We start from the raw sequence: 27652 nt of genomic DNA, 5'->3' as shown, positions 1-27652 counted from the left end.
AAATTTGCTGATGACACAAAGCTAGGAGGGATAGCTAATACTAGAGAAGAGAGAGAGAGGATTCAAAAAGATTTAAATAAACTGGAGAAGTGGGCAGCAACTAACAGAATGGTTTTTAACAGGGAGAAATGCAAAGTACTACATCTGGGCAATAAAAATGGAAAAAGCATATATAGAATGGGAGGAATAGGGCTAAGTGACAGCACATGTGAAAAAGACTTGGGTATACTAATAGATCACAGACTGAATATGAGTCAACAGTGTGATGCAGCAGCAAAAAAGGCAAATGCAATTCTAGGATGTATTAACAGAAGCATACAGTCTAGATCACGTGAAGTCATTATTTCCCTCTACTCCTCTTTGGTCAGACCTCATCTGGAATATTGTGTCCAGTTTTGGGCACCACATTTTAAAAAAGACATCAACAAACTGGAGCAAGTTCAGAAAAGAGCGACCAGAATGGTGACCGGTCTGCAAACCCTGTCTTATGAGGAAAGGTTGCAGGATTTGGGAATGTTTAGTTTGCAAAAGAGAAGACTGAGAGGAGACTTAATAGCTGTCTACAAATATCTAAAGGGCTGTCACATTGTAGAAGGATCAACTTTATTCTCATTTGCACAAGGAAAGACTAGAAGCAATGGGATGAAACTGAATGGGAGGAGACACAGATTAGATATTAGAAAAAACTTTTTGACAGTTAGAGTGATCAATGAGTGGAACAGGCTGCCACGAGAAGTGGTGAGTTCTCCTTCAATGGAAGTCTTCAAACAGAGGCTGGACAGACATCTGACTGGGATGATTTAGCGAATCCTGCTTTGAGCAGGGGGTTGGACCAGATGGCCCACGAGGTCCCTTCCAACTCTACGATTCTATGATTCTATGATTCTATGATTCTATGATTCTACTGTTTAACATGAGTTTAAATGTGATTGGCTAATTCTGAACACAACCGCATCTACAATTATAAGAAATTGATCACACTTACAGTATGTAACTGCATTATTTTAGTTTTGTTATTTTTATTTTCACCCTCTAAATTATTTCAGTTTGTTTTGCAATGGATTTGTTCAAATTATGAGTGACGTTAAAGGTGGAAATTGCTCTGAAATTGTTCTTTTTGGTATGATTTCTTTTCATGAAAAAAAAAGTCTTAACAGGGGTGTGCAGACTTTTTATAACCATTGTATGCACACACTATCGATTATTTGACTTAAGGTCAACCAACCTCACACTCTCTCTTTCTCTCTCTCTATATATATACACACACTATATATACATTTATACATATATGTGTATTTATATGACACAAAATATATGACACAAGGGAGCTTTCCTGGGAGATCAAGCTGTCTTTGTGTTTTAAGGTTACAGATTCAGCTGTACATGAAGGTGGAGGATAGAGCCTAAGGGTCCTTTCTCCATTGCTTGGAAGACTTGACCAGGTGCTGGGCATGACTAGTCTCATTTCTGGCTATGGTCCCTGGCCTTCTCTTCTAAGTATATTTTCTCTGATACAGCAGAGCATTTCAGAGAATGATATAGCTGGCTATCAGGATATGATTTATGTTTGGGCAGCTTGATTAACCTGACAGGTTCCCTTTAAAGGTTTCTTAAATTGTTGTTATTGCTCATTCAAACAAGAGTATTTTCAATTCATATGATAAAACAGAGTGTACCTACACCAGCAGATGACATGGCTCCTCAAACCATCACTGATTGTGGAAACTTCACACTAGACGTCAAGCAACTTGGATTGTGTGCCTCTCCACTCATTCCTCCAGACTCTGGGACCTTGATTTCCAAGATCTAGTGTGAAGTATCCACAATCAATGATGGTTTACGGGACACATGTCATCTACTGGTGTATGTCCATTGTATTTTATTAAGATCAAAGTCAGCGCAGCCATCTCCCAGGAAATTTTAGAGCATTTCATGCTTCCCTCTGTCAACAAGCTTTTTGACGAAAAGCAGGAGAAAAGACCAATGCATAAAAATAGCGCACACCTAAATAAGAAAAAAAATATATATAAGTCAATAATTTTATTCAAATACCAGACCACAAGAAGACACATACATGATAAAACACCATCAAAAAACTACAATGACAATAATACATCACCCAAGGTCCCGTGCTTATAACAGGTAGTGCATAAACCTGATCCTACATGACACAGACATACTGTATGTATGATAAATTACCAAAACACATGAAAATATGAGTACGCTCCAATGAATGAACCTTATGTTAGCATATGAATAAATAATCCAAAATTGGGCATCCCCAAGATTGGAAAAAAAAAAAGTTAGCAAATGACCCTATAAACCTAACAAAATAGCTCAAAACGAGGAGAATGCAATAATCAAGGATAGTGATAGACCACTAATAGGAGTATACAAATGATCTAGCATAAAATTGCATCCAAGCACAATAAATGTGTGTATGGATAGTAGGCTATAGGGCAAATTACCACAGGAGCAGTCCAGTCCAGCTGTCAGGAAATAGTCATGATAGAAAGCAAGGTCCCGGGACCTGAGGTGAGTGGGAAGCCCCACACGTAGCGCTGCTGCTGCAGCTTCGTCAGGGGAAGACAATTTTGGATTATTTATTCATATGCTAACATAAGGTTCATTCATTGGAGCGTACTCATATTTTCATGTGTTTTGGTAATTTATCATACATACAGTATGTGACAAAGGAAGGGGGGAAGGAGAACATGTGATATTGTAATGTTATATGTTGGTTTTAGAAGCAAAAGAAAATGAAAAAAAAATATAAAAATGGGGTACTTGTGATATTGTAAAGTTATTTTGTTGTATAATATGCACAAGTAAATGCAACAGGTCCGGGCAAGAGAAGGTCTGAGGGACCAAAGAGAAATGTGAGATCCGGAAGGGGTCTATGTGTTGAGATGGTCTGGGAGACCAAGACGCCGACCATGACATGTAACAGAAAGAAAGGTAAAAGATGGAAGACGTGAGAAAGACAGCCGTCCTAGGTCAGGTCCCCGACACCACGGACATCCCTGAAGGAGGAAGGCGGGCGCTGGTAATGATCTGGTAGGTGTGATACCTCGATCATGGCGTACCGAATAGTGGAATGTGACAGTAGGGGGGAGTAGGGGAAGGTACACACCATAGAGAGAATATGGGTGTACCTAGCCCAATTTGAAAGACGTTGTCATGTGGCGTGCGCGCTGGTGAGTAGCAGTAGGCTGCTCAGAGCATAGTGCTCCCAGTATGGTTCTGCCCCGGCGGGTAGTGGGTTTGGCCCAACAGCTGGTCCGACAACAGAGTGTAGGTGAAGCTTCAGAACGACGAAGGCAGGGATGACGATTGTCGAGGACGACAATGGACAAAGGAAGGGGGAGTGTAGGGAAGGTGACCTGACGGACGGACGTGTCAGTATAGAGAAAGATAGGTTTGCACAGTTTAGACAGGTGTCAGTTACTACAGTGGGGAAACAGCTAGGAAAGTGTAGTGGACGTGCAGTACCTTGGGTTGAACATTAGATGGCAGTGTGAGCAAAGGACTTGACATCAACTTAGGGCTTTAGAAACCGTTGGTCATGGGGGGCGGAGTTACAGTGACAGGGGAACGGGAGTGCTATAAATACTGAGGGAGGGTTCCAGAAGGTTCCAGTCCCCAGGGGGAGCTCCAGTGACAGGAGGACTGTGACAGTCTGTGCGCTGTGAGGAGAATTCAAACCAGGGGGACGGAGGAGAGAGAACGTCAGGGGGGTGGTTCTGACAGGAATACCGCAATATAGACGAGACACAGAGGTTATATCGACAAGTCACAGAGGTTACGGATACCATGTTAAGAAAGACGTTGTGACCAGTGAAATTACTGTTGGTTTACGGGCCTAAGGCGGCCACAGTGACAGACCTGTCAAAAGCGTCAACAAGAGTAAAGGGACGGTACGTATATATACGTCCCTGGCGAAAGTACGGTGTTCTGTGGTGTATGGTAACCGGAGAGCCTTGAGGAAAATTGCGGAGTGCTGTGAGGCTGTCAGGCGGACAGTGAGTGAATAAAGCTTGGACCTGTTGCACCCACAATCTGTCTCCATCTTGTCTCTGTTTCGTCTCTGCGCGGTAAGAAGAGGGACCACCCCCCCAGCTCGGCCACCAACCCTACATAAGGTTCATTCATTGGAGCGTACTCATATTTTCATGTGTTTTGGTAATTTTATCATACATACAGTATGTCTGTGTCATGAAAGATCAGGTTTATGTACTACCGGTTATAAGCACGGGACCTTTGGTGATGTGTTATTGTTATTGTAGTTTTTTAATGGTGTTTTATCATGTATGTGTCTTCTTGTGGTCTGGTATTTGAATAAAATTATTGACTTATATATATTTTTTTCTTATTTAGGTGTGCGCTATTTTTATGCATTGGTCTTTTCTCCTGCTTTTGTCCTTGCTATTTGTACAATGCATTATGCAGCACCCTATCCGCTAGTATTACCCTATTGGTAGTGCACCTTATATATTTACTGTTCAGCTTCAAGCTTTTTGGAGATGGAAATTTAATTCTCCAGCAGAACTTGGCACCTGTCCACACTGCCGAAAGTACCAATTCCTGGTTTAAAAACAACAGTATCACTGTGTTTGATTGGCTCACAAACTCGCCTGACTTTAACCCCATAGAGAATCTATGGAGTATTGTCAATAGGAAAATGAGAGACACCAGCCTCAACAATGCAGACGAGCTGAAGGCTTCTATCAAGCAACCTGGGCTTCCATAACACCTCAGCAGTGCCACAGGCTGATCACCTCCTTGCCATGCCGCATTGATGCCTTAATTGATGCAAAAGGAGCCCCGACCAAGTATTGAGTGCATTTACTGAACATACATTTCAGTAGGCCAACATTTCGGATTTTAAAATAATTTTTTCAAGCTGGTGTTATAAAGTATTCTAATTTACAGAGATAATGAGTTTTCATTGGCTGTAAGTCATAATCATCAACATTAACATAAATAAACACTTGAAACAGATCACTCTGTTTGTAATGAATCTATATAATATATGAGTATCACTTTTTGTATTGAAGAACTGAAATAAATTAACTTTTTGATGATATTCTAATTTTGTGAGATGCACCTGTGCATCCTGCCAATTATAGAAAATTGGGATTTTGAGAAGGCTGACTGTACATGTTTGTATGTTCTGTTACAATTATTCAGCTGTTTGATGTGCATGCAGATTTTATATAGCAATAAGTTTACTTGGCAGAAACAAACTTTATAACAAATATGAATGCATTTTTATCACGCAGAGGGATTTGATCAAAATGTCAACCTGGCAGACAGCTACACTCAGTACCTTATTCAAGGACTACATGCTGACACTGAATATACAGTAACTATAAATCCGATCTTCATAGATATAGAAGGCCCTATAGTTACTGCAAAAGCTCTAACCTGTGAGTATCAGATTTTTTCAAAACAGTTATGATACTGCTTTAAATTATGGAGCTATGATTCCTCATTTAGTTGTAATTACAAATTGAATATATTCTTTTGCTTATACCATAATGTTTTTTAGTGGCATCAAGCTCTGTTCAAAGTCTGAAAGCGAGTGCAGTGTCCATAAGTGCCGCAGTGATATCATGGAATGCAGTACAGGGTGCTACAGGATACCGACTGGCTTGGGGTCCAACTCCAGGTAAGTCTTAAAGTGAGCCTGCCCAATCCGTGGTCAGCATGTATCAGATCCTGGCTGTGCAATCTCAGCCAGATAAGTTTCTGTCTATAAAGCTTTGACAATTAATAACAGGGATTGATCCACACGCCAATCTAGTTGGACAGGCAGGATCCTGGTGTCTTCTCACCGCCTTCCTGTATCACATGGTGTCTACTTTTCAAATTTAGTGTTTAACCTAAGCATGGTTTCTGTGTTTTCACGCATATGTCCAACCACCAGGACAGGCTTGTAATGTTTGATTTTTAGGAATCTGATCTTTAACACCCTCACTGATCAGCAGAATGAAGGCGCTGGAGAGTTTGTATTATTAAAATATACTGAATTGTCTGTGTTGGCTATAAAGTCAGGTAATACCAGTTGTTTAACTTTATCTATATTTTCAGTACAAATATCTGGTCCCCTGGGAAAAATAAATAATATTGTTTTACTCAGTTACTACATGAAACGTCTTGTAGTAGAAGGTAGGAAAAAAAGGCAGCATGTAAGAAATGTATTCCCATTTGGGATGCATGCATAAAGAATTCTTTTGAGGCAATCAAAAACATCAAGTTTTCAAGTGAAAAACACTTCAGGAAACATTCCTACTCTGCTCAGTTTTCTTTAGAAGTTTTTCATTACTTGAAGCAGTTTTGAAGTGTTTTTGGAAACGTTTTTTTCCTTAAGAATTATTTTTCAGCCTTTGATTGTATTGTTCCTAGTTGGAAGCGGAATCCATAAAGAGCTGATTCAAAAAAGGGACACACGTTTTTTTTCCATCAGTCGTTTTTCAAATTCTGGGGCAGAAAAAAACACTCATAAGATTGAGCATATGAATAGCAAAGTAGTTTTCTCAAGGAAACTCTCTGTCTTTCTTTAGGGACTGTTCACATAAGGCACATGTGCTCTTTGGATTATATACTTGAATCTTTTGGGAAGAAAATCTTCATTGTTTTACAATAGCTAAAGTGTGATGAGATTTTAACGAATATATTCGACATGATTTTGAAATTGATGTTCAGAGTAGATTTTCAAACTCAGCATGTCAACTCATGCCAATCAGTTGCCATTTTCCCGACAGGATCCAATGGCGAAGTCAAAAATCTGCAAGAAGCACCATTTTTGCAGACCACAGCAAAATCTGCAACTCCAGAGAAAAAAAAGGGGAAAGTTGACACTCCTCCACTGTACTAACCTCCCTTTGTGCTTCCTTTGCGTATCTGTGGATGAACACAGAACTTAATCACTTGTTAACAAAAAAAGAAATGTATTTCAAATGGAAAGAGGGGGGCAAATCAAAAAAAGAATATAATGCTGTCGGCAGAGAATGTAGGGCAAGAGTTAGAAAAGCTAAAGCCAGTAATAAAGTAAGGCTTGCCAGGGAGACCAAAAGCAATAAAAAAAGCAGTAAAAAAAGGATTTTGGGTGTATGTCAAAAGCAAAAGAAAAGTCAAAGATGCTGTAGGATTTTTATAGGATAAAAAGGAGGGTGAAGTGGGCAAAAATGTTATTGAGAAGACCGAACTATTAAATTCTTATTTTGCATCTGTGTTCTATAAGTAAGCAATTATAACATCAACTGATGCCATCAAAGGAATAAATGAATCTACACTATCCATAGACAGAGAGATAATGTGGGAAAACTTAGCTAATTTAAATTAATTTACATGTCCTGGTCCGCATGAATTACATCCTATGTAAGTACTTGGATAAGAATACATTAATTAACCAGAGCCAGCATGAGTTTGTTGTAAACAAGTCATGCCAGACTAATCTAATTTTCTAATTGGAATCACTGACTGGGCGGATCAGGGAAAAGCAGTAGCTATAATATATCTCAATTTTCAGCAAAGCATTTAATAAAGTATCTCATACTATCCTTATTGAAAAAATGACCAAGTATGGGATTGACAAGGCTACGTTTAGGTGGATTTGTTCAGTGATCATACTCAAAGAATGGTAATAAACAGTTGCACATCCAAATGAAAAAGTGTTTCAAGTAGGGCACTAAAAGGCTCTGTCCTGGCCCTAGTGTTGTTTAACATTTTTATAAATCATCTAGATAAGGGAACTGAAGATAAACTAATCAAATTTGCAGATGATGCAAAGCTAGGAGGGATAGCTAACACTAGAGAATCTTTATTTTTTCTTCTTTTTTTATATAGCGCTAACATATTCCGCAGCGCTTTACAGTTTACACACATTATCATCACTGTCCCCGATGGGGCTCACAATCTAAATTCCCTATCAGTATGTCTTTGGAAGACAGAGAAAGGATTCAGAACGATCTAGATAAGTTTGAACAATGGGCATTAACTAACAGAATTCTACATCTGGGCAAGAAAAGCGAAAATTACATCTATGAATTGGGAGGAATAGAACTAAGCAACAGCACGTGTGAAAAAGACATGGATATACTAATAGATCACAGATCATATCAATAGATAAACAACAGACTGCACATGAGTCAACAGTGTGATGCAGCAGCAAAAAGTTCTATGATGTATTAAGAGAAGCATAGTCTAGATCACGTGAAGTATTTATTACCCTCTACTCCTTTTTGGTCAGGCCTCATCTGGAATACTGTGTCCAGTTCTGAGCACCACATTTTAAAGAATACATTGAAAAACTGGAGTAAGTTCATAGAAGAGCTACCAGGATGGTAAGCGGACAGCAAAATATGTCCTACAAAGAACAGTTAAAGGATCTGGGAAGGTTTAGCTTGCAAAAATGAAGACTAAAAGGAGACTTAATAGCTGTCTACAAATATCTGAAGGCATGTCACAGTGTAAAGGGATAATCATTATTCCCATTTGCACATGGAAACATAAGAAGCAGTGGAAACTGAAAGAGAGAAGATACAGATTAGACATTAGAAAAACTTTTTGACAGTGAGAATGATCAATAAGTGGAACAGGCTGCCATGAGAGGTAGTGAGTTCTCATTCAATGAAAGTCTTCAGAGACAGGACAAACATCTATCTGAGATGGTTTAATGAATCCTGCATTGAGCATGGAGTTGGACACGATGACCTTGAAGGTCCCTTCTAACTCTACCATTCTATGATTCTATGGTTCTATCGGCCTAGCCCTTTGCCTCTCTCAATATTCCCCCGCTTTTTGGGATGATGTCTCGTCCCTTATGTCTGCTGCAGCCTGTGATTGTCTGAAAGTATTTTTCTTATTAATTTCCTATCTGCAGCAACAAATTCACAGAAAAATCTGGACCAAAACCTACAGCATTTGATGCATGTTTTCAGCAACGGGTGTCCATATTGTGTCTGAATTAATTTCTGCTGACAGCAATTCCACCCTTCGTGAACATACCCTTAAGTTCCTTATTAAGCAAGCAGTTTACGGATAAGGCACACATTGCCATTTTTGTAAATGTTTATACTGTACATATGTTCCATTTTTAGAAATAGAATCCTTTAATACATTCATATACTGCTCAAAAACTGTGTTTATGTATAAATTAATATAATGATTTTTTTTATCTTTTCCTTCAACTTTAAAGAATTTATTGGCAAAGATCGGCCCCGACAACTTGCATTAAATAGCACACTTACTTCTTTTGAGTTAAAAAACCTGGTGCACAACACAGAATATGTGATTTCTTTATACGTGCTTTTTGGCTCTGCGGTGGGACCAGGAATCTCTACAACTGTCCGAACCTGTAAGTATTGAAAGACTATTTTGGAGAAACTTAAAGGGGCATTCCCATCTCCAAGATCCTATCCCAATATGTAGTAGGTGTAGTAATAAAAATAGTAATAATAATAGTAGCAAATACCTCCCATGAATAATGTAGTACAGTTTTTCTGATTAGCTACGTATCTATCCTCATGTGCAGGCATTGCAGGACCTTAGGTATTCATGGTTACAACCACTAGCAGCTAGGTAGCTGTCACAATATCAGTGGTTGTAACCATGCCTGTACATGAGGAAAGAGACATAGCAAATCAGAAGAACTATACTACATTTCTAATTGGATTTTTTTTGCTAATATTATTATTACACCTATTACATATTGGGATAGAAACTTGGAAATGGGAATACCCCTTTAGTATAATAATTTATGAGTGTATGTATTTTAGTCATTATTCTTTGAATTTGGGCAATGTACATTATTATTACCACCTTTTTTCATAATAAGTCAGCAATGAATTCCATCAGAATTTGCTATGATTCACCTAAAAACTGTCATGACTTAATTATTACTAGAGCCATAACGATAAACCTACTTACTCTACATATATCAACATGTACAGCATTTTATATTTTCATGTTGCTTAAAGGAGTTGTCCAGTCACAACAGATTGATGACCTACGCTTCATTTTATCCTGAAGAGTGTATTTTTTTGCAGTCTTTTCATTGCACAATGCCTAATTTCATCAATGCTTAAATAATACATATCAGATTTTTGGGGGGTCTGACACCCAGCACAGCTACTCATCAACTCTTAGTAGCTGTAAGCATTGGGTATATGTACATTCATCAGAGCTGCTCTGCTTCTATTTAAGAGAATTTTTGACCTTTAAGAGGGAGCCTTTTTAATCACCACATTTTTTTTATTTTAGCTTCAACATAGCAATATAAAATCTTCTATTTTGGGGGATGAGATGTTCATGCCAAGGTCCCCATTTTAGAATACAGTGGGTATGGAAAGTATTCAGATCCCTTTACATTTTTCACTCTTTGTTTCATTGAAGCCATTTGGTAAATTCAAAAAAGTTAATTTTTTTCTCATTAATGTACGCTCTGCATGTTAGGAAATCCTCACATGTATTCAGGCTGTCTAGCAGCCACAAATCATGCATCTACAGCGACAGAAACTAAATCTCCAAGCACAACCAAATGCTCGGAGATCACCTGAGCATGTTTGGGAAATCTTGAGTAACGAGTATACTCGCTCATCACTACTCTGTACCCCATCTTGACTGACAAAAAGAGAAATGTAGACTTTTTTGCAAATTTATTAAAAAAAATTGAAATATTACAATTTGCTCAGACACTCATATTTAAGTCACATACTGTCCATTTCCTTGTGATCCTCCTTGAGATGGTTCTACTTCTTCATTGAAGTCCAGCTGTGTTTAATTAAACTGATAGCAATTGGTTTGTAAAGGCACACACCTGTCTATATAAGACCTCACAGCTCACAGTGCATGTCAGACCAAATGAGAATCATGAGGTCAAAGGAACTGGCCAAGGAGCTCAGAGACACAATTGTGGCAAGGCACACATCTGGCCAGGTTACAAAAGAATTTCTGCAGTACTCAAGGTTCCTAAGAGCACAGTGGCACCATAATCCTTAAATGGAAGAAGTTTGGAACCACCAGAAGTCTTCCTAGACCTGGCCATCTAGCCAAACTGATCAATCGTGGGAGAAGAGCCTTGGTGGTAAAGAAGAATCCCAAGATCACTGTGGCTGAGCTCCAGAGATGCAGTACGGTGATGGGAGAAAATTCCACATAGTCAACTATCACTGCAGCCCTCCACCAGTCGGGCCTTTATGGCAGAGCGGCCCAACGGAAGCCTCTCCTCAGTGCAAGACATATGAAAGCCTGCAAAGAGTTTGCTAAAAAAACACATGAAGGACTCCCAGACTATGAGAAATAATGTATGTGTGGAGAAAACCAGGCACTGCTCACCACCTGCACAATACAATCTCAACAGTGAAACATGGTGGTGGCAGCATCATGCTATGGGGGTGTTTTTCAGCTGCAGGGACAGGTTGACTGGTTGTAATTGAAGGAAACATGAATGCGGCCAAGTGCAGAGATATTCTGGATGAAAACTTCTTCCAGAGATGTAACCAGGGGAAGAGTCCTGAGGCGAGAATTTGCATATTCCCAGTGCCTTCTGGGATAAGTGAAGAGTCTCCGCGAGCTCAATGATCACTGGATTTTGGCCGTTGCAGCTGAAAAGAGGAAATCGGTAAACCAGGGGATGAACAAGGAGGTGGCGTAAGATTCTGCAGGTGAACAACTGGCTAAGTCAATGGTGCCGTCAGCAAGGATTTGGATTTCTGGATCACGGAGTGAATTACCTATACGATGGACTACTTGCTAGAGATGGGGTGCAACTTACGAAGACTGGAAAACATGTATTTGGAAGTCGCCTTGCTACACTCATCAGGAGAGCTTTAAACAAGAACAATGTGGGAAGGGAAGCAAAAGGCCAGAAAAAGCCATACACCTGACAAATGCTATTGAGAACTCTGCTATTAGAAGTGGAAAGGAAGAACACAGACAAAACAATCTAAATAATAAAAATATTGGAGAAAGAGAAACCAATCACAAACTAAAATGTTTCTATACTAATGCACAAAGCATGGGCAACAAACAAGGAGAATTGGAACTACTAATGCAGGAAAAGAAATATGATGTCATTGGAATCACTGAAACGTGGTGGAGCAATACACATGATCGGAATACAAGGTTAGAAGGATACAACTTATTTTCTAGAAACAGACTTGATAAACGAGGAGGAGGTGTCCCATTTTTTGTTAGAAATGTGTATATCTGCACAGAGATTGAAGCTTCAGAGACTGGGAGTTCTGTGGAAACTGTTTGGGTAAGAATACAAGGACAGAACAATGGAAAGGACACCATTGTAGGCATTTACTACAGGCCGCCTGTGCAAGCTGAAAATATGGATGAACTCTTTATGCATCAAATGGCCAAGTTCTCCAAAAAATATGACATAGTTGTCATGGGGGATTTCAACTATCCTGACATTTGTTGGGAATCTCTCTCAGGCAAAACTAACAGGTCAAGGAAATTCTTATCCTCTCTTGCTGACAACTTTATCTTCCAAATGGCAGGGGAGAAAACAAGGGGAGCTGCTACCTTGGATCTAATCCTTATAAACAGGGAGTAAATGGTTGAGGAGGTAAAGTGGCTGGGACCCTAGGAGGAAGCGACCATTCTATTTTAGAATTTTGGCTAACTAGAGGAGGAAGACATGTGAAGACTCAGACGTCAAGGTTAGATTTCAGAAAGGCAGATTTTTAGGCATTCAGAAAGAGAATTGGAGGGATCCAATGGCTGGATATCCTTAAGGACAAAAATGTCCAGGGAGGATGGGAAATATAATGCTGTCTGCAGAACTTGCAGGGCACAAATCAGATTATCTAAAGCTGACAATGAATTGAGACTTGCAAGAGACATCAAAAGCAATAATAAAGGATTTTGGGGATATGTCAAAAGTAAAAGAAAACTCAAAGATGCTATAGGATTTTTACAGGATGAAAATGATGAAATGGTAAGGCAGGATGTTGAGAAGGCCGAACTTTTAAATTCCTATTTTGCATCTGTTTTCTCTCAGAAAGGAAATGTAACATCAACTGTTCTTCACTGTCCTATTAAGGGAATAGAAGAATCCAGGATATCAATAAACAGAAATATAGTGAGGAAACACTTAGCTAACCTAAATTAATTCAAGTCTCCAGGTCCAGATGAATTACACCCCATAGTACTGAAGGAGATAGCAGAAGACATTTTTGAACCCCTCTCCATAATCTTTGAAAATTCTTGGAGAACAGGAGAAGCCCCAGAAGACTGGAGAAGAGCAAATGTTGTTCCTATCTTCAAAAATGGGAAGAAGGTGGACCCAGGCAACTATAGGCCAGTGAGTCTGACTTCTATACCAGGAAAGATCTTTGAACAAATTATTAAACAACATGTGATTAAACAGAGTCAGCATAAGTTTGTAACTAATAAGTCATGTCAGACTAACTTAATTTCCTTCTATGACAGAATCATTGATTGGGTGGATCAGGGAAATGCTGTAGATATAGTATATCTTGATTTCTGCAAAGCATTTGACAAAGTATCTCATACAATCCTTATTGAAAAAATGGCTAAGTATGGAATGGACAAGGCAACTGTTAGGTGGATTCATATCTGGCTTACTGATAGGACCCAAAGAGTGGTTGTAAATGGCTGCATATCCAGTTGGAAGAATGTCTCAAGTGGGGTACCACAGGGCTCTGTCCTGGGCCCTGTATTGTTCAACATCTTTATCAACGATTTAGATGAAGGAATTGAGGGTAAACTGATTAAATTTGCTGATGACACAAAGCTAGGAGGGATAGCTAATACTAGAGAAGAGAGAGGATTCAAAAAGATATAAATAAACTGGAGCAGTGGGCAGCAACTAACAGAATGGTTTTTAACAGGGAAAAATGCAAAGTTCTACATCTAGGCAATAAAAATGAAAAAAGCATATACAGAATGGGAGGAATAGGGCTAAGCAACAGCACATGTGAAAAAGACTTGGGTATACTAATAGATCACAGACTGAATATGAGTCAACAGTGTGATGCAGCAGCAAAAAAGGCAAATGCAATTCTAGGATGTATTAACAGAAGCATACAGTCTAGATCACGTGAATTCATTATTGCCTTCTACTCCTCTTTGGTCACACCTCATCTAGAATACTGTGTCCAGTTTTGGGCGCCACATTTTAAAAAAGACATCAACAAACTGGAGCAAGTTCAGAAAAAAGCGACCAGAATGGTGACCGGTCTGCAAACCCTGTCTTATGAGGAAAGGTTACAGGATTTGGGAATGTTTAGCTTGCAGGAGAAGACTGAGAGGAGACTTAATAGCTGTCTACAAATATCTCAAGGGCTGTCACATTGTAGAAGGATCATCTTTATTCTCATTTGCACAAAGAAAGACTAGACGCAATGGGATGAACCTGAATGGGAGGAGACACAGATTAGATATTAGAAAAATCTTTTTGACAGTTAGAGTGATCAATGATTGGAGCAGGCTGCCATGAGAGGTGGTGAGTTCTCCTTCAATAGAAGTCTTCAAACAGAGGCTGGACAGACATCTGTCTTGGATGATTTAGCGAATCCTGATTTTGAGAAGGGGTTTGGACCAGATGGCCCAGGAGGTCCCTTCCAACTCTACGATTCTATGATTCCAGAGTGCTCTGGACCTCAGACTTGGCCGAAGGTTCACCTTTCAACAAGACTATGACCCCAAGCACACAGCTAAGATAGCAAAGGAGTGGCTTCAGAACAACTCTGCAACCATTCTTGACTGGTCCAGCCAGAGACCTGACCTAAACCCAATTGAGCATCACTGGAGAGACCTGAAAATGGCTGTCCACCAGCATTCACCATCCAACCTGACGGAACTGGAGAGGATCTGCAAGGAAGAATGGCAGAGTATCCCCAAATCCAGGTGTGAAAAACTCGTTGTATCATTCCCAAGAAGACACATGGCTATACTAGCTGAAAAGGGTGCTTCTACTCAATACTGAGTAAAGGGTCTGAATACTTATGACCATGTGATATTTCAGGTTTTCTTTTTTAATAAATTTGAAAAAATTTGTACATTTCTACTTTTTTTTCAGTCAACATGGGGTGCAGAGTGTACATTAATGAGGAAAAAAATGAACTTTTTTGAATTTACCAAACACCCTGTTGTTGTATTACATTTTTATGATAGATATCTTTTTTATAAATACTGTTCATCATTCACTATAATTGACATGTTAACTTTACTCTGCCGATTAATATGATTATGACAATACATATTTATATAATTTTTTTCCTAAAATTGTATAAAGACTTCACTTTATTTATTTAATCCTACAAGGAGATTAATACTGATGTTAGGCTGGTTTCACATTCGCGCTTTTTCAGCGCACGCACGGCCGGGGGTAGCTCCGCCCCCGAGCCGGCTCTCTGCCCGGCGTGCCCGCCCCTTCCTTGTAGCGCCGCCTCCTAGCGCACAGCGGCGCCTGCGATCGGCGCACCCTATCTTTAGCATAGGGTGCGCAGATCGTGTGCAGGCCGTGCGCTAGTTGCGCTTTGACCTGCGCTGCGCACTTTTGACGGTGCGCCGTGCGCGCCAAAATCCGAAAAGTTTGATTTTGGCGCGCACGGCGCACCGTCAAAAGTGCGCAGCGCAGGTCAAAGCGCAACTAGCGCACGGCCTGCGCACGATCTGCGCACCCTATGCTAAAGATAGGGTGCGCCGATCGCAGGCGCCGCTGTGCGCTAGGAGGCGGCGCTACAAGGAAGGGGCGGGCACGCCGGGCAGAGAGCCGGCTCGGGGGCGGAGCTACCCCCGGCCGTGCGTGCGCTTAAAAAGCGCGAATGTGAAACCAGCCTTACATTGTATTATTGTCACTATTCCACCCCTCAGTGTGTCTGGGATGCAGTTGACCGTTCAGCTGTACAATCTGGTACAGGGGAGTGCTAAAGCTGTCAGTGCTTTGATTGACAGCTCAGTGTCAAGTCTGGTGCAAGGGGGGTGCTGAACTGTTGGAGTTTTGATTGACAACTCGGCCATCCAATCTGAAACTTGGAGGTGCCAGCTGTCTCTAGGTGTTCATTGTCCCAGGCGGTTGCTCTGCTACTTAGCTGCTCTGTTAGTACCAGACCTCTGCCAGGCATACATTCAGTTCTGTGTGGTTTGTAACTCTCTGCCTTGTGTTCTGCTTTTCAATTTTTCATTGCCTTACCTTGGACCTCGTTTTGATTATTCATCTGTTTAACCCCATTGTGCTGATCCGCTATCTTTCTGCTATTTTGACCTTGAACAGTTATCTGACTATGCCTTTGCCACTCCCATCTGTTTATGCAGTGCCTTCCTGACTTTTGACCTCAGACTCCTTGACTATCCCAACTCACGACTTGTCCATGAGAAGTGACTCAGCGTCACAATGATATCGACTTGTCTTTGTTATACTGACAGGTAATTTTGTATACCTCCTTCTGGCAGAATGATGGGCTTTGGTGCATGTCCAACAAAACCTTAGCTTTATAATACAACTCACTCCTGCCGTGGCTGGCATGGTTGCAGCTCCTGGGCTGAGCCATCCCTGTGACGTACATATTCTTCTTGGGGCACAAAGTGGCTAATATTGGACTGCCACTGACTTAGGCTACTTTCACACATCAGTTTTTTGCCGTCAGGTGCGATCCGGCTATTTTTTTAAAAACCGGAACCGGCGAAATGTAACGCCGGATCCGTTTTTTTCGCATTGACTTGTATTAGCACCAGATCGCGTCGCATGGCCTTGCGTTTCCTCCGTTTTTTGCCTGATCCGGCTAATCTTTGCATTCCAGCATCTGGAAAAAATGGCAACAGTAACGTTTTTTGTCTCCAGCAAAAAAGCCAGAAACGCTGGATCCAGCGATTCCGGCTTTTTCAAACAATGGAAGTCTATGGATGCCGCAATGTGCCAGATCCAGAAAAAGCCGGATCCGGTGGCCGGATCCGGTTTTTACATCTGAGCATGCTCAGAAGTTGGCCAACCTCCAGGAAACCTGAACCATGCCAGTGGGGCCCTCAGCCATTACCATGCAGCCTGCCAAGCAGAGAGGAGCAGCAAGGCCATCAAGGCATCAGCCTTCAGCTAACCAGCAGCAGCAGAGGCTGCAAGCAGCAGCAGACGCCACCAGCAGCCGTCGCCGCAGACGCCGCCAAGCTGCCAATGCCGCCAGCAGCAACAGATGCCGCGCAGCAGCAGAAGACGCCGGCCAGCAGCAACAGACGCCTCCAGCAGCAGACACCGCCAGCAGCAGATGCCTGAATCCTGTTGTAACATGCAGAGCTCAGTGAACCCAGTACACCCGGATAGGGTCGGATCATTCTTGCTGTGCCCGGTGGCTGGCTTTCCGATGCAGTGAAATAGGCACATGGCTGCAGGTGTGCGGGGTTTACAGCTGGCAGCGCTGTCCCTTCACATCTATGCTGGTGAGTGGCATCCCCCATGATGTTTGTGTGTTGGAAGGAGACAGAAGAGTCAGCAGGCACGATGTAGTGGTGAAACAGTTGTAAAACTTTACTAAAACAGCAGCAAGTGATAATAGCAAATGATGGCATGTTTACGTAAAGGCAGTTTTTATTATACAGGTTATCAGCAGCAGTAGATGTTGATACACACTCGGTGATGACAGGTTACAAAACACAGACAATCAATGTTAGATATTGAGACCAAGTGCATAAAAAGAGTGCATTGCAGATGGGTCCCTACAGTGTCTAAGACTGGTGTCCAGTGTTGATACTATGGAATGTTTTTCCACTCCTCTAGGACCATGACCCCTAGCTGGTCTATATGTCCCGGTTGTCCCGGTCCCACTAGTCTTCATTGTGTGTGGTCAGCTGGTGTTCCCATCTCTTGTATGGGTGACTTACTTCTGGTTGAGTACTCTGCCTGCATCCACAGCACACTTGCAATTAGACTGTATACCAAGGTATTCCTCCAGTAGTAGAAGTCTCAGATGCTTCCCTAATTTTCCACCAACTAGTCTGCTTCATACGGCTTGCAGGAACAGGTCAAGTAAATCCCCTACGTGTTTCTGTGCAGTAACTCTAAGAAACATATGGTTGCTGTAGTTCTGTACCCCAAACACCTACAAAACTAGTTCACTAGCTAGGAGGTGTGATTAACTACTTACCTACCTGGACCTGGGTGCTCTATTGTAGATAAAATGCTAAATCAATTCTCTTAACCCCTTAACGACCAGAAGTATTTTTGGTTTTGCATTTTCATTTTTTGATCCCCTTCTTCCCAAAGCCATAACTTTGTTATTTTTTGGTCAAAATGGCCATGTGAGGGCTTGTTTTTTGCAGGACGAGATGTATTTTCGAATGACACCTTTGCTTTTAATGTATTATGCACTAGAAAACAGGGAAAAAATTCCAAGTGCAATGAAAATGCAAAAAAAAGTGCAATCTCACAGTTTTTTTACCATGTTCACTACACTCCCTGACAGAAGTTATGTCGCTTATCTATGTTATGTAAATAAAAGCTTATAACCTGACGTTAAATTCATCCATTGGTTGTATAAATTATTCTTTTGAAAGCTGAAACACTCCGAAATGTGGTTTAGGTTATGAAAATTAATTGGCATCAATGCAGAAATATTGATCATTTAATGGACACAGAATGGTCAGATTTTGGCAAGACAAAAGTGTTGTCAGCCACAGAAAGTAATGTGATATTCAAACAAATAATTAACTTAAAATACAAATATATGTTGCATAACATTGGTGAATGAAGTTGTGGTGCTATTAGAGTCTTATTTAATATTTTGTGTGACTTCCATGAGCTTGAAGGACTGCATCCATGTGGTTCAACAATGATTCATACAATTTATTAATGAAGTCATCAGGAATAGCAAAGAATGCAGTCTTACCTGCCTCCCAGAGTTCATCTAGATTCTTTAGTTTCGTCTTCCAAGCTTCCTCTTTCATCCTACACCAAACATGCTCAATGATGTTCATGTCTGGTGACTGGGCTGGCCAGTCCTTGAGCACCTTGATTTTTTTTGCCTAGAGGAACTTTGTTGTAGAGATGGATGTATAAGATGGAGCAGCATCCTGCTGCTGAATTTGACCCGTTTTATGATTTGGAATATAAGAGGTAGCTAATACTTCTTGATATTTTAGGCTATTGATATTACCTTCCACCTTGCAAATGTTTTGCACACCCCCATACTGAATGTAACTCCAGACCATGATCTTTCCACCACCAAATTTAACTGTTTTCTGGGTGTATTTTGGATCCATACGGGCTCCAGTAGGTCTCCTGCAGTATTTGCGGAGGCTGTGGTGTAATTCTACTGAAGATTCATCACAGAAATCCACCTTCTGCCACTTTTCCAGCATCCATCTTTTTAGCAGGCTGTGGGACTTTGCAAATGCCACACGGTTTTTTATTTGCCTATTGTTTAGTGCTGGCTTCTGGGCACTGATTCGACCATGGAGGCCATTTTGAGACAGAATCCTACAAACTGTTCTAGTTGACACAGGGACTTGAGGTGACCAGGCCTGTTGGAGCTCTACTGCAGTGGAAGATTGGCTTGCTTTGGATTTTCTAAGCAACAAACGTTCCTCCTGAGCAATTGTCTTACGGGGTCTGCCAGGCCTGGGCTTGTCAAACACATCTCCAGTCTCTTCGAATCTTTTTTTAATTCTTTGTACTTGATGCTGAGAAACATTAAAGGTGGCAGCCACCTCTGCAGTGGATCTGGTCTTCAGCCTCTTGATAATCCAGGCTTTAGTCGCAGGGTGGATTTTTGGCATGTTGTCAGAGCTCAAACTGCAGCTCAAGTGAAAGTCTGGGGTGCTGGGTTTCTTTTTATACACACCCACTAATTACCCGATCATTTACTGAGCGCAGGTGAGGATATAAACTAGGATTGGGTGCATTATATGACCAGGTGACAACATTTTTGTCTTGCCAAAATCTGACTATTCTGTGTCTATTAAATGATCAATATTTCTGCATTGATGCCGATTTATTTTCTTAACCGAAATCACATTTCGAAGGGTTTCAGCTTTCAAAAGAATAATTTATACAACCAGTGGATGAATTAAACATCAGGTTATAAGCTTTTATTTACATAACATGGATAAGCGACATAACTTCTGTCAGGGAGTGTAAATGCAAAAATTGACCATTATGATTCTCGAGGTCATTACAAGTTCATAGACACAAAACATGTCTACGTTCTTTTTTATTTAAGTGGTGAAAAAAATTTGAAAGTTTGTTAAAAAAAAATTGCACCATTTTTGGATACCCGTAGCATCTCCAATTTTTGTGATCATGGGTTGGGTGAGGGCTTATTTTTTGCATGCCAACCTGACGGTTTTAATTTTTGCCCTCTTGGTGCAGATACAATCTTTTGATCTCCCGCTATTGCATTTTAATGCAATGTTGCCGTGACCAAAAAAGTGTAATTCTGGCGTTTTGACTTTTTCTTGTTACGCCGCTAATTAGCGTTTAGTTATTTATTTTTTATATTGAAAGATTCGGCGGTTCTGAACTCAGTGATACCAAATATGTGTATGTTTGATTTTTTTTATTATTTTATTTTGAATGAGGCGAAAGGGGGGTGATTTGAACTTTCATATTTTTACATTTTTTAAATATTTTTAAAAACATTTTTTTTTACTCTTGGCATGCTTCAATAGTCTCCATGGGAGACTAGAAGCTTCCATTAATCCGATTGTTTCTGCTACATACAGGCAATGATCAGATCACCCGTTTGTAGCAGAATTAGTCACTTTCTATGAGCGCCGACCATTGGGCGGTGCTCATAGCAATCCGGCAATAACAACCATAGAGGTCTGCTGGAGACTTCTGGTTGTCATGCCAACCCATCTCTGACACATGATCATGTGATGTTGTCACCGAACGGCAGGATTTTCGGCATGCTTGCCGGAAGTGTGCGTTAAATGAGAGATTGACAGCAACATTTAGCTAGTTAACAGCCGCAGGTGGATAAAGATACCACCCGCGGCTGTTAGAGGCACATGTCAGCCACTCAAAACAGCTGACATGTGCCTGAAAATGTGGGCTCAGCGCTGAAGCCCACATCAAAGGGAGGGATTCCGACACTGGCGTACTATTAAGCCCGATGTCTGAAAAGAGTTAAAGTAATACACCCAGTAAATGAGAAAATAAAAAACCTACATGCATAAAATATTGTAGATGCCTGCAGAGTTAGTGCAAAACTTCAACTATTGTATATTGTAATCCCCAACTATGGGATACCATACTTTCATCTGCATTTTGATGCAAACTTGAAAATAAGTTCACTTTTTAGTTTTCAGTAGATTTGGATATTTTTTTCAGGGAGGATTTACTCACAGCAAGTTTTTTTTTTGCAAATAAATATTCTACTGCTGTTTTGTGGAGCCAAAGTCTGAAATGGATATATAAGGAAGGAGAACTCTAAGTCTTTCCTTAAAGGGCATCTGTCATCACATTTGACCTATCTAAACTATTAAAATGGGCATACAGGTTATAGATGGCTCAAAAAGGTTCTACTTGTGTGTCTCATGTCAGATATGTTGTTTTGGGTATATAATTTTTTTTATCACTTTATGGAGCTTTTTTACATGAAGGAGGAGTTACCCATTTGGTATGTAATGGCCTCTCTCTGATCTCCAGATCTAACTGCAGAGATGTGTGTGATCATACCTGATACATCTGCAGGTTCCTCTCAGCCTCTCACAGGCAGACAGAGTTTCAATTTTGTTGCAATACAGCAGAGCTCAGAGAGCTACAAAAAATGTGTTTGCTAGAAGGCAAAGTTTAATTTCTCCTGTTCTGTGTTAGTTACATGTCTTACACTGGTAACTCAGCCTTTTTTTTAAAATAAGCTCTGGAGGCGGAGTTATTTTCCAGGCACCATCCTCCCCATAGCTTTAAAGAGGTCATTTACATATAAGAAAAACGTGAATTTCTTATAACAGATCTCAGATATCAAGGTATCATTTTATTCAGCTTCCTCTGACCTGTGTGCCCATATAGACAGTTTAGGAGGGTTGATCCTACTGACAGATTCCCTTTAACATGTAACATTCCCTTTCAATCCTTTTATAGCTTTGGCTAAAAAAAAGACTAGCAAATATGAAAAACTAACAAAAGCAAAAATTAATTGCTCAGACTGATAAGAATAGAACGATTGTTAATATAATCGTTCTGTCACTGTATAGAATCATGCTGATGATCTTTATGTTAAACCATGCAGTCACGCATCAGATAAGAGTTTTGAGATATTCATCAGGTGACAGCATGTTTAGACAGATTAGCTTGAATAAATTGGCCCCTGTGCCATATGCAGCGTGGGTGTCAATCCTTCCTAACGAGGCTAAATAGGAATTTTAATTTTATCTACAGCACATTCAAAAATTGTCTGTCTCTGACCACTTATTAGTGCCATAGATGTTGTATTATCTATTTACTTTTACTGTAAAAAATGTCTTATGATAATGGGCAAAAGAATGATAATAAAATGTGTGACCCACTGCATCTTGCTGAGTAATAATAGCATCCAACTTTGGGATTCCGCAGCACCTCTTGGATATGTGTCTAACTTCAAGGTGACTGGATACACCAGCACTTCCATCTCTCTTGCTTGGAGTTCCACAACTGGAGCCACTGAATATAAAGTGTCCTGGAATCCTGCAACATCAGGTTAATTTCTTTTAATATATGTGCATAACAAGTGCTTTCTTAAAAGTGTATTATTAGATTTCTGTAATACAGATCCGCAATACAAACGTTTAATTGAACTGGATGCATCCGTATTTCATCAGTATTTTCATTCAATGCAATGTTTTTTCTTTTGAGTAAAAACAAATCCCAGTTTTTTTTCTCCCCATTAAAAATAATAGTAATAAATGGCAAATACGAATGCAAAAGCTGATCAAATGCAGCTAGAATACTTATTCAACCATATTTTCAGCACCGCTCTTAGACTTTAATGTGCGTAATCTGCCCATAAAATGGAATAAAGTAGCAGTTTTTTAAAAAACTCATCTGGAAAAACATCGATGTGAACAGCCCCATTGGTTTATATTAGCATTGAATTTCAATCTTAGTTTACTTTAATATGTTTAAAGTATAAAGTAGAGAAAATGTTTTTAGAAGTAACTTGTCATTGTCCATAAACGCTATTAATCTGCAGGTATAGGGCAAATCTGCAGGTTAGTGCTGTTACACCTTAGTGAATGCATGGCTATTGAGGCATACCCGGAGAACCACAGCCATCCCTCAGTATACAGTGACGGATGTAATTATTATACGCTAACGCTATCAATGTGATTAATAAAATAACATTTGTATTTAACTGTTTTTATTGATTTTGAAGTTTTAATAAGGGGAAGAGTGAGGAGGGAAATGTAAGGTTTTAGGAAGAGGGGGAGGGGGGTACAATTAGGAATAAAATAACATTTGTAATTAGATTTCATATTCTGGTTTAATATGGTGGAAATGATGCTTTGTGTATAGAATATACAATTGATTTATTCAAAATTCGTCCAAGTAATACATCTCTATTGTTCCAACAGACACACCTATAAGTCAGTATCTGGCTCCCAATATCCGGTCATACCATATTACAAATTTACAGTCCAACACCAGGTACATTGTGAATGTTCAAGCAGTTTATACCAACACTGAAGGTCCACCAGCCAGTCTTATTCAGAGCACAGGTAAGCCCCAGGTATATTAGAGCTATTCAGTAGTTCTTGTTTGAAGGCCAGGCCCAACTCTTATGATGATTTTCAAAATTATTTTATTATTTTATTTTTAATTTTTAAAGGGACTAATCTACAGAATCTTCTTTGCCACAATAAAATGTGGAAGCTGACCCTGAGTCAATAATATGATAAATAATTACAAATATTCTTGTTTTCTGCTCTTCCTCTACTGCATGGGCTGAATGTGAATAATCTTCTGTGACTTTGCATTAGCTCAAGGAATACGATTTAATGTAATGACCAGCAGCATTGTTAAAATGTCATTATCAGTCCTATGCCTGCAAAATTTTTAATTCTCCATACTGCACTTTGTAATAGAGAATCCTTTGTAGCCCTTTGCAATGACCCAAATATTAAAGGAGCTGTCTGGTCTTAGGATGCCACTCTATGTGACTGCAGACTTGTAACCGTAAGCATGAGTTTTGCATACTCCCGGCAACATTCCAACTAGACTTGTGCCCATCTATTTGGCACTGACCACATGTATGGAAATTGCATACTTGTGTTTTCCTACGTTGGCACAAGTTTGCATTTATATAGACTTGTTCCTGGACAACTACTTTAAACAAATTACCGTATTTTATCAGAGTCAACCTATTTCAAATAGGAATCAATGATTTCAAGAGTTGATCATCTCCCTTTGTTCACAATAATGGCTGCCCTAATTTATTTATTCACTTTACTCACTTATACAGTGCCATTAATTACACAGCGCTTTACAGACATTATCGGCACTGACCCCGATGGGGCTCACAATCTAAATTCCCTGTCAGTATGTCTTTGGAATGTGGGAGGAAACCGGAGTACCCGGAGGAAAGCCACACAAACACAGAGAAAACATATAAACTCCTTGCAGATGTTGTCCTTGGTGGGATTTGAAGCCATGACCCCAGCACTTCAAAGCAACAGTACTAATCACTCAGCCACCCTGGCAACAGTGCTAACCACTGAGCCACCATGCTGCCCTAAAGATGGCTATCTTCTCACACCCTTTCTACCTTTTTTAAACTGTCCCTAATCTGTCCTTACAGGTTTGATAGCAAATGTGTAAACTTAAATCACTGATTGAAGTCAGTGTTTGTGACTTTAATATTTATTTATTTTTGCAGATTCCAATCCTGTTCAGCTTCTTCCTATTAAAGATTTACAGATTGTAGATACTGGAGTCAACACACTCAAACTATCCTGGAAGAAAACACCTGGAATAACTCACTACAAATTTTCATGGGTGCCATTTGATGGTAAGATCTTTTCATTAATATACAAAAATAGTAGTTTTACAATGCCAATACTTCAACAAAGATATTTCTGCTAAAATAATTTTATTGTGAGTAAGGGAACACTGTCAGTGGAAGTCTCACGGGTCTTAAAGGGACTTCCACTGACAGGCTGTGCACCAACCACTCCATCTAGCAGGTTCCAGGGGAACCCTGCATGTTATTAGCTCATTTTCTGCTCCACCAGTTGAGAGTTCCCCTTCCGTTCTCCCTCTGGTGGTGACGGGAGGTAGTGAGGTTGGTTTAAGTGGTAGTGATCTGCCACCTGGTGAGGAAGATAATGATTGGATCTCTGGAGTATCAGACTGGATATAAGACAGCCAACGCCCTATCCTGTTGCTGGTGATTCAGTCTGCTTCTGAGGTCTAGGACTCAGCTCAGTTCCAGTCTTTCAAGATAAGTTTGTTTTTTTTGCTAATGTTCACACTTGCTCTTGTTGGTCTTTTCAGTTTTTTGTGTGGTCAGCCAGCCCGGCTGGGCTGTGCTGAATTTCCACTCTTATTTGCCAAATTGCCTTTTTTTGTCCCTTGTTAGATTGGCCTCTTTTTGCTCTGTCTCAGAATATTTCAGAGTGCTGATATAGTGGGAGAAGTCTAGTGACTTCAGGGTTAATTTTGCTATCAGTTGTGTTGGACATTTTGTAGGGTTTTTTGGCAGACTGCAGACAGTGTCTTTCCTTTCCTGTCCTTTCTAGTTAGTCGGGCCCCATCGTTTGCTCAGCCTATTTTCCTGCCTTTTTGTGTGTTTTCATCTTGTTTCACCGTCAATACATGTGGGGGGCTGTCTTTCCTTTGGGGTCTGCTCTGGGGCAGTTAGTTTTCCTCTTTTCCTGCTTTAGGCTTATGTAGCTCTCCGGTTGTGACGAGGCATCTAGGACCAACGTAGGAACGCTCCACGACTGCTACTAGTTGTGTGGTTAGAATCAGGGATCTGCAGTCTGCATAGTTACCAACCTCTTAGGTTTTCTGAGACTTAGCTTGTGTTGTTTTTATTTTCTCCTCGGCTACCCATTCATAACAGCTGCACTTCATCATTTAAAGGGATTGCCCCACAAGCAAAGTTCATTTTAAATCACTAGGTTTTGGAATAAAAATAATTTTCACAATTGGATGTGATATTCCTGTGCTGAGATAATCAAAAAAATGTGCCCCTGCTGTGTGCTGTGTAATGGCCATGTCTGACTGTGCAGGAAAATGGTCTGATCATACCACAGCTCCTGGGAAGGAGGGGACACAAAAAAGTATAAAGGCATTATAGCAGAGGATCACAGGTGATTGTTTCTGTGAGGTAAAACAGTGATTAAAAACAGGCATGGAAATGTTTTACCTCACAGAAAGAATCAGCTGTGACCCCATGCTGATATCTGTATACTCTCTTTGGCTTCCTCCCCTGACCAGGAGCTGTGGTATGATCAGATCATGTTCCTGCACGGTCAGACACAGCCATTACACAGTACACAGCAGGGGCACATTGATAAGATTATCTTAGCACAGGAACAATTTTTTAAACACATCCAATTGGGAAAATTATTTTTATGCCAAGATCTATTGATTTAAATTTAACTTTGTTAGTGGGAAAACCCCTTTAACCACTATATAGGGATCCCATGTGTTGAGTACATGGAATGGCTGCTAGCTTTTGGAGCAGTGTGGCAGAGTCAGAAAATATAATTAGTACTAAGAGGTCAAGATCACAAACAAAATTTAAAAAGAAGCTGATATTCACCAAGCAAAATCCTTGTCCATTTTGTGATATGATCTTTTGGTTTGCCCAAAAGATAATCGCTCTTGGCAGCACATCATCCTGGTTAACAGGACCTGCGCTACTGAGAACAGACAAGCAGTGCATACCGAGTCTCTTTGGCACACATTTACCCCTGACCACCATTGCAGCCTCTGGAGGACAGACATACTGTATATTTATAGGTCGACTGTGCCCTCACCTTATTTCCACAGCAAGGACCCTTTATACGGAGCACATTAAGCCTCTGTGGCACCAGGACTGTAATCCTATTATAGGCAGATTCTATGCCAGTACTAAGACTGCAACCCAATAAGGTCTACTATATGCTATCTTGCTACAGTTATATCTATTTTCTACACGTGAATTCTGATAGGAGCAACTCCTTTACCGAACTTCATAAACATTTTGAGGAGCCCATTACTCCAATCCAGTGTATACAATTTTACACCTTAATCCTTCTGTGACAAGCAGTCGGACTGATGAAGGTCTAGATAAGACCAAAACGTTTACAGACTGCAACAATAAAAAATCCTTTTGCAATGACATACTAAAGGCACCATCACACACAGCGAGATCGCTAGCGAGATTGCTGATTTTGTGACGCCACAGCGATCTCGCTAGCGATCTCGCTGTGTGTGGCACGCATCAGCGACTGGCCCCCCCGCCGGGTATCGCTGATCGTGCAGGATCGTCCTGGGCCATTTTTTGATCGCTGGTCTCCCGCTGGCCAGCACACATCGTGCATGCTGGTTTCCAGGGTAAACAGCGGGTATCCAAGAGCCGCGCGGCTGTTAGATACCCGCTGTTTACATTGGATACCAGCTTGCTTGCTGGTCCTGATCGCTGGTGAGTCTGTCTATGTGACAGCTCACCAGCAATTAGATAACTATGACCCAGCGATACCATCCATGTCG

At 40.5% G+C, this 27652-nt stretch overlaps 1 protein-coding gene across 1 annotated transcript in view; it reads left to right on the top strand.

Moving 5' to 3' along the window:
• The window catches only part of LOC141095090 (uncharacterized), a 616558-nt gene that overhangs the window by 35003 nt on the left and 553903 nt on the right, over positions 1-27652 (top strand). Inside the window, exons 11-16 of the mRNA XM_073580971.1 lie at positions 5283-5429; positions 5552-5671; positions 9203-9361; positions 22529-22651; positions 23527-23670; positions 24828-24959. Of these exons, the coding sequence (XP_073437072.1) occupies positions 5283-5429; positions 5552-5671; positions 9203-9361; positions 22529-22651; positions 23527-23670; positions 24828-24959 (825 nt within the window). The remainder of the gene's footprint in view (positions 1-5282; positions 5430-5551; positions 5672-9202; positions 9362-22528; positions 22652-23526; positions 23671-24827; positions 24960-27652) is intronic.

Source organism: Dendrobates tinctorius, unplaced genomic scaffold, assembly GCF_039654945.1.
Source record: "Dendrobates tinctorius isolate UK_male_01 unplaced genomic scaffold, ASM3965494v1 ptg000066l, whole genome shotgun sequence".
In the NCBI taxonomy this organism is placed as follows: domain Eukaryota; kingdom Metazoa; phylum Chordata; class Amphibia; order Anura; family Dendrobatidae; genus Dendrobates; species Dendrobates tinctorius.
Note: the sequence above shows the minus strand (reverse complement) of the source record. Positions and strands in the feature narration are given on the sequence as shown.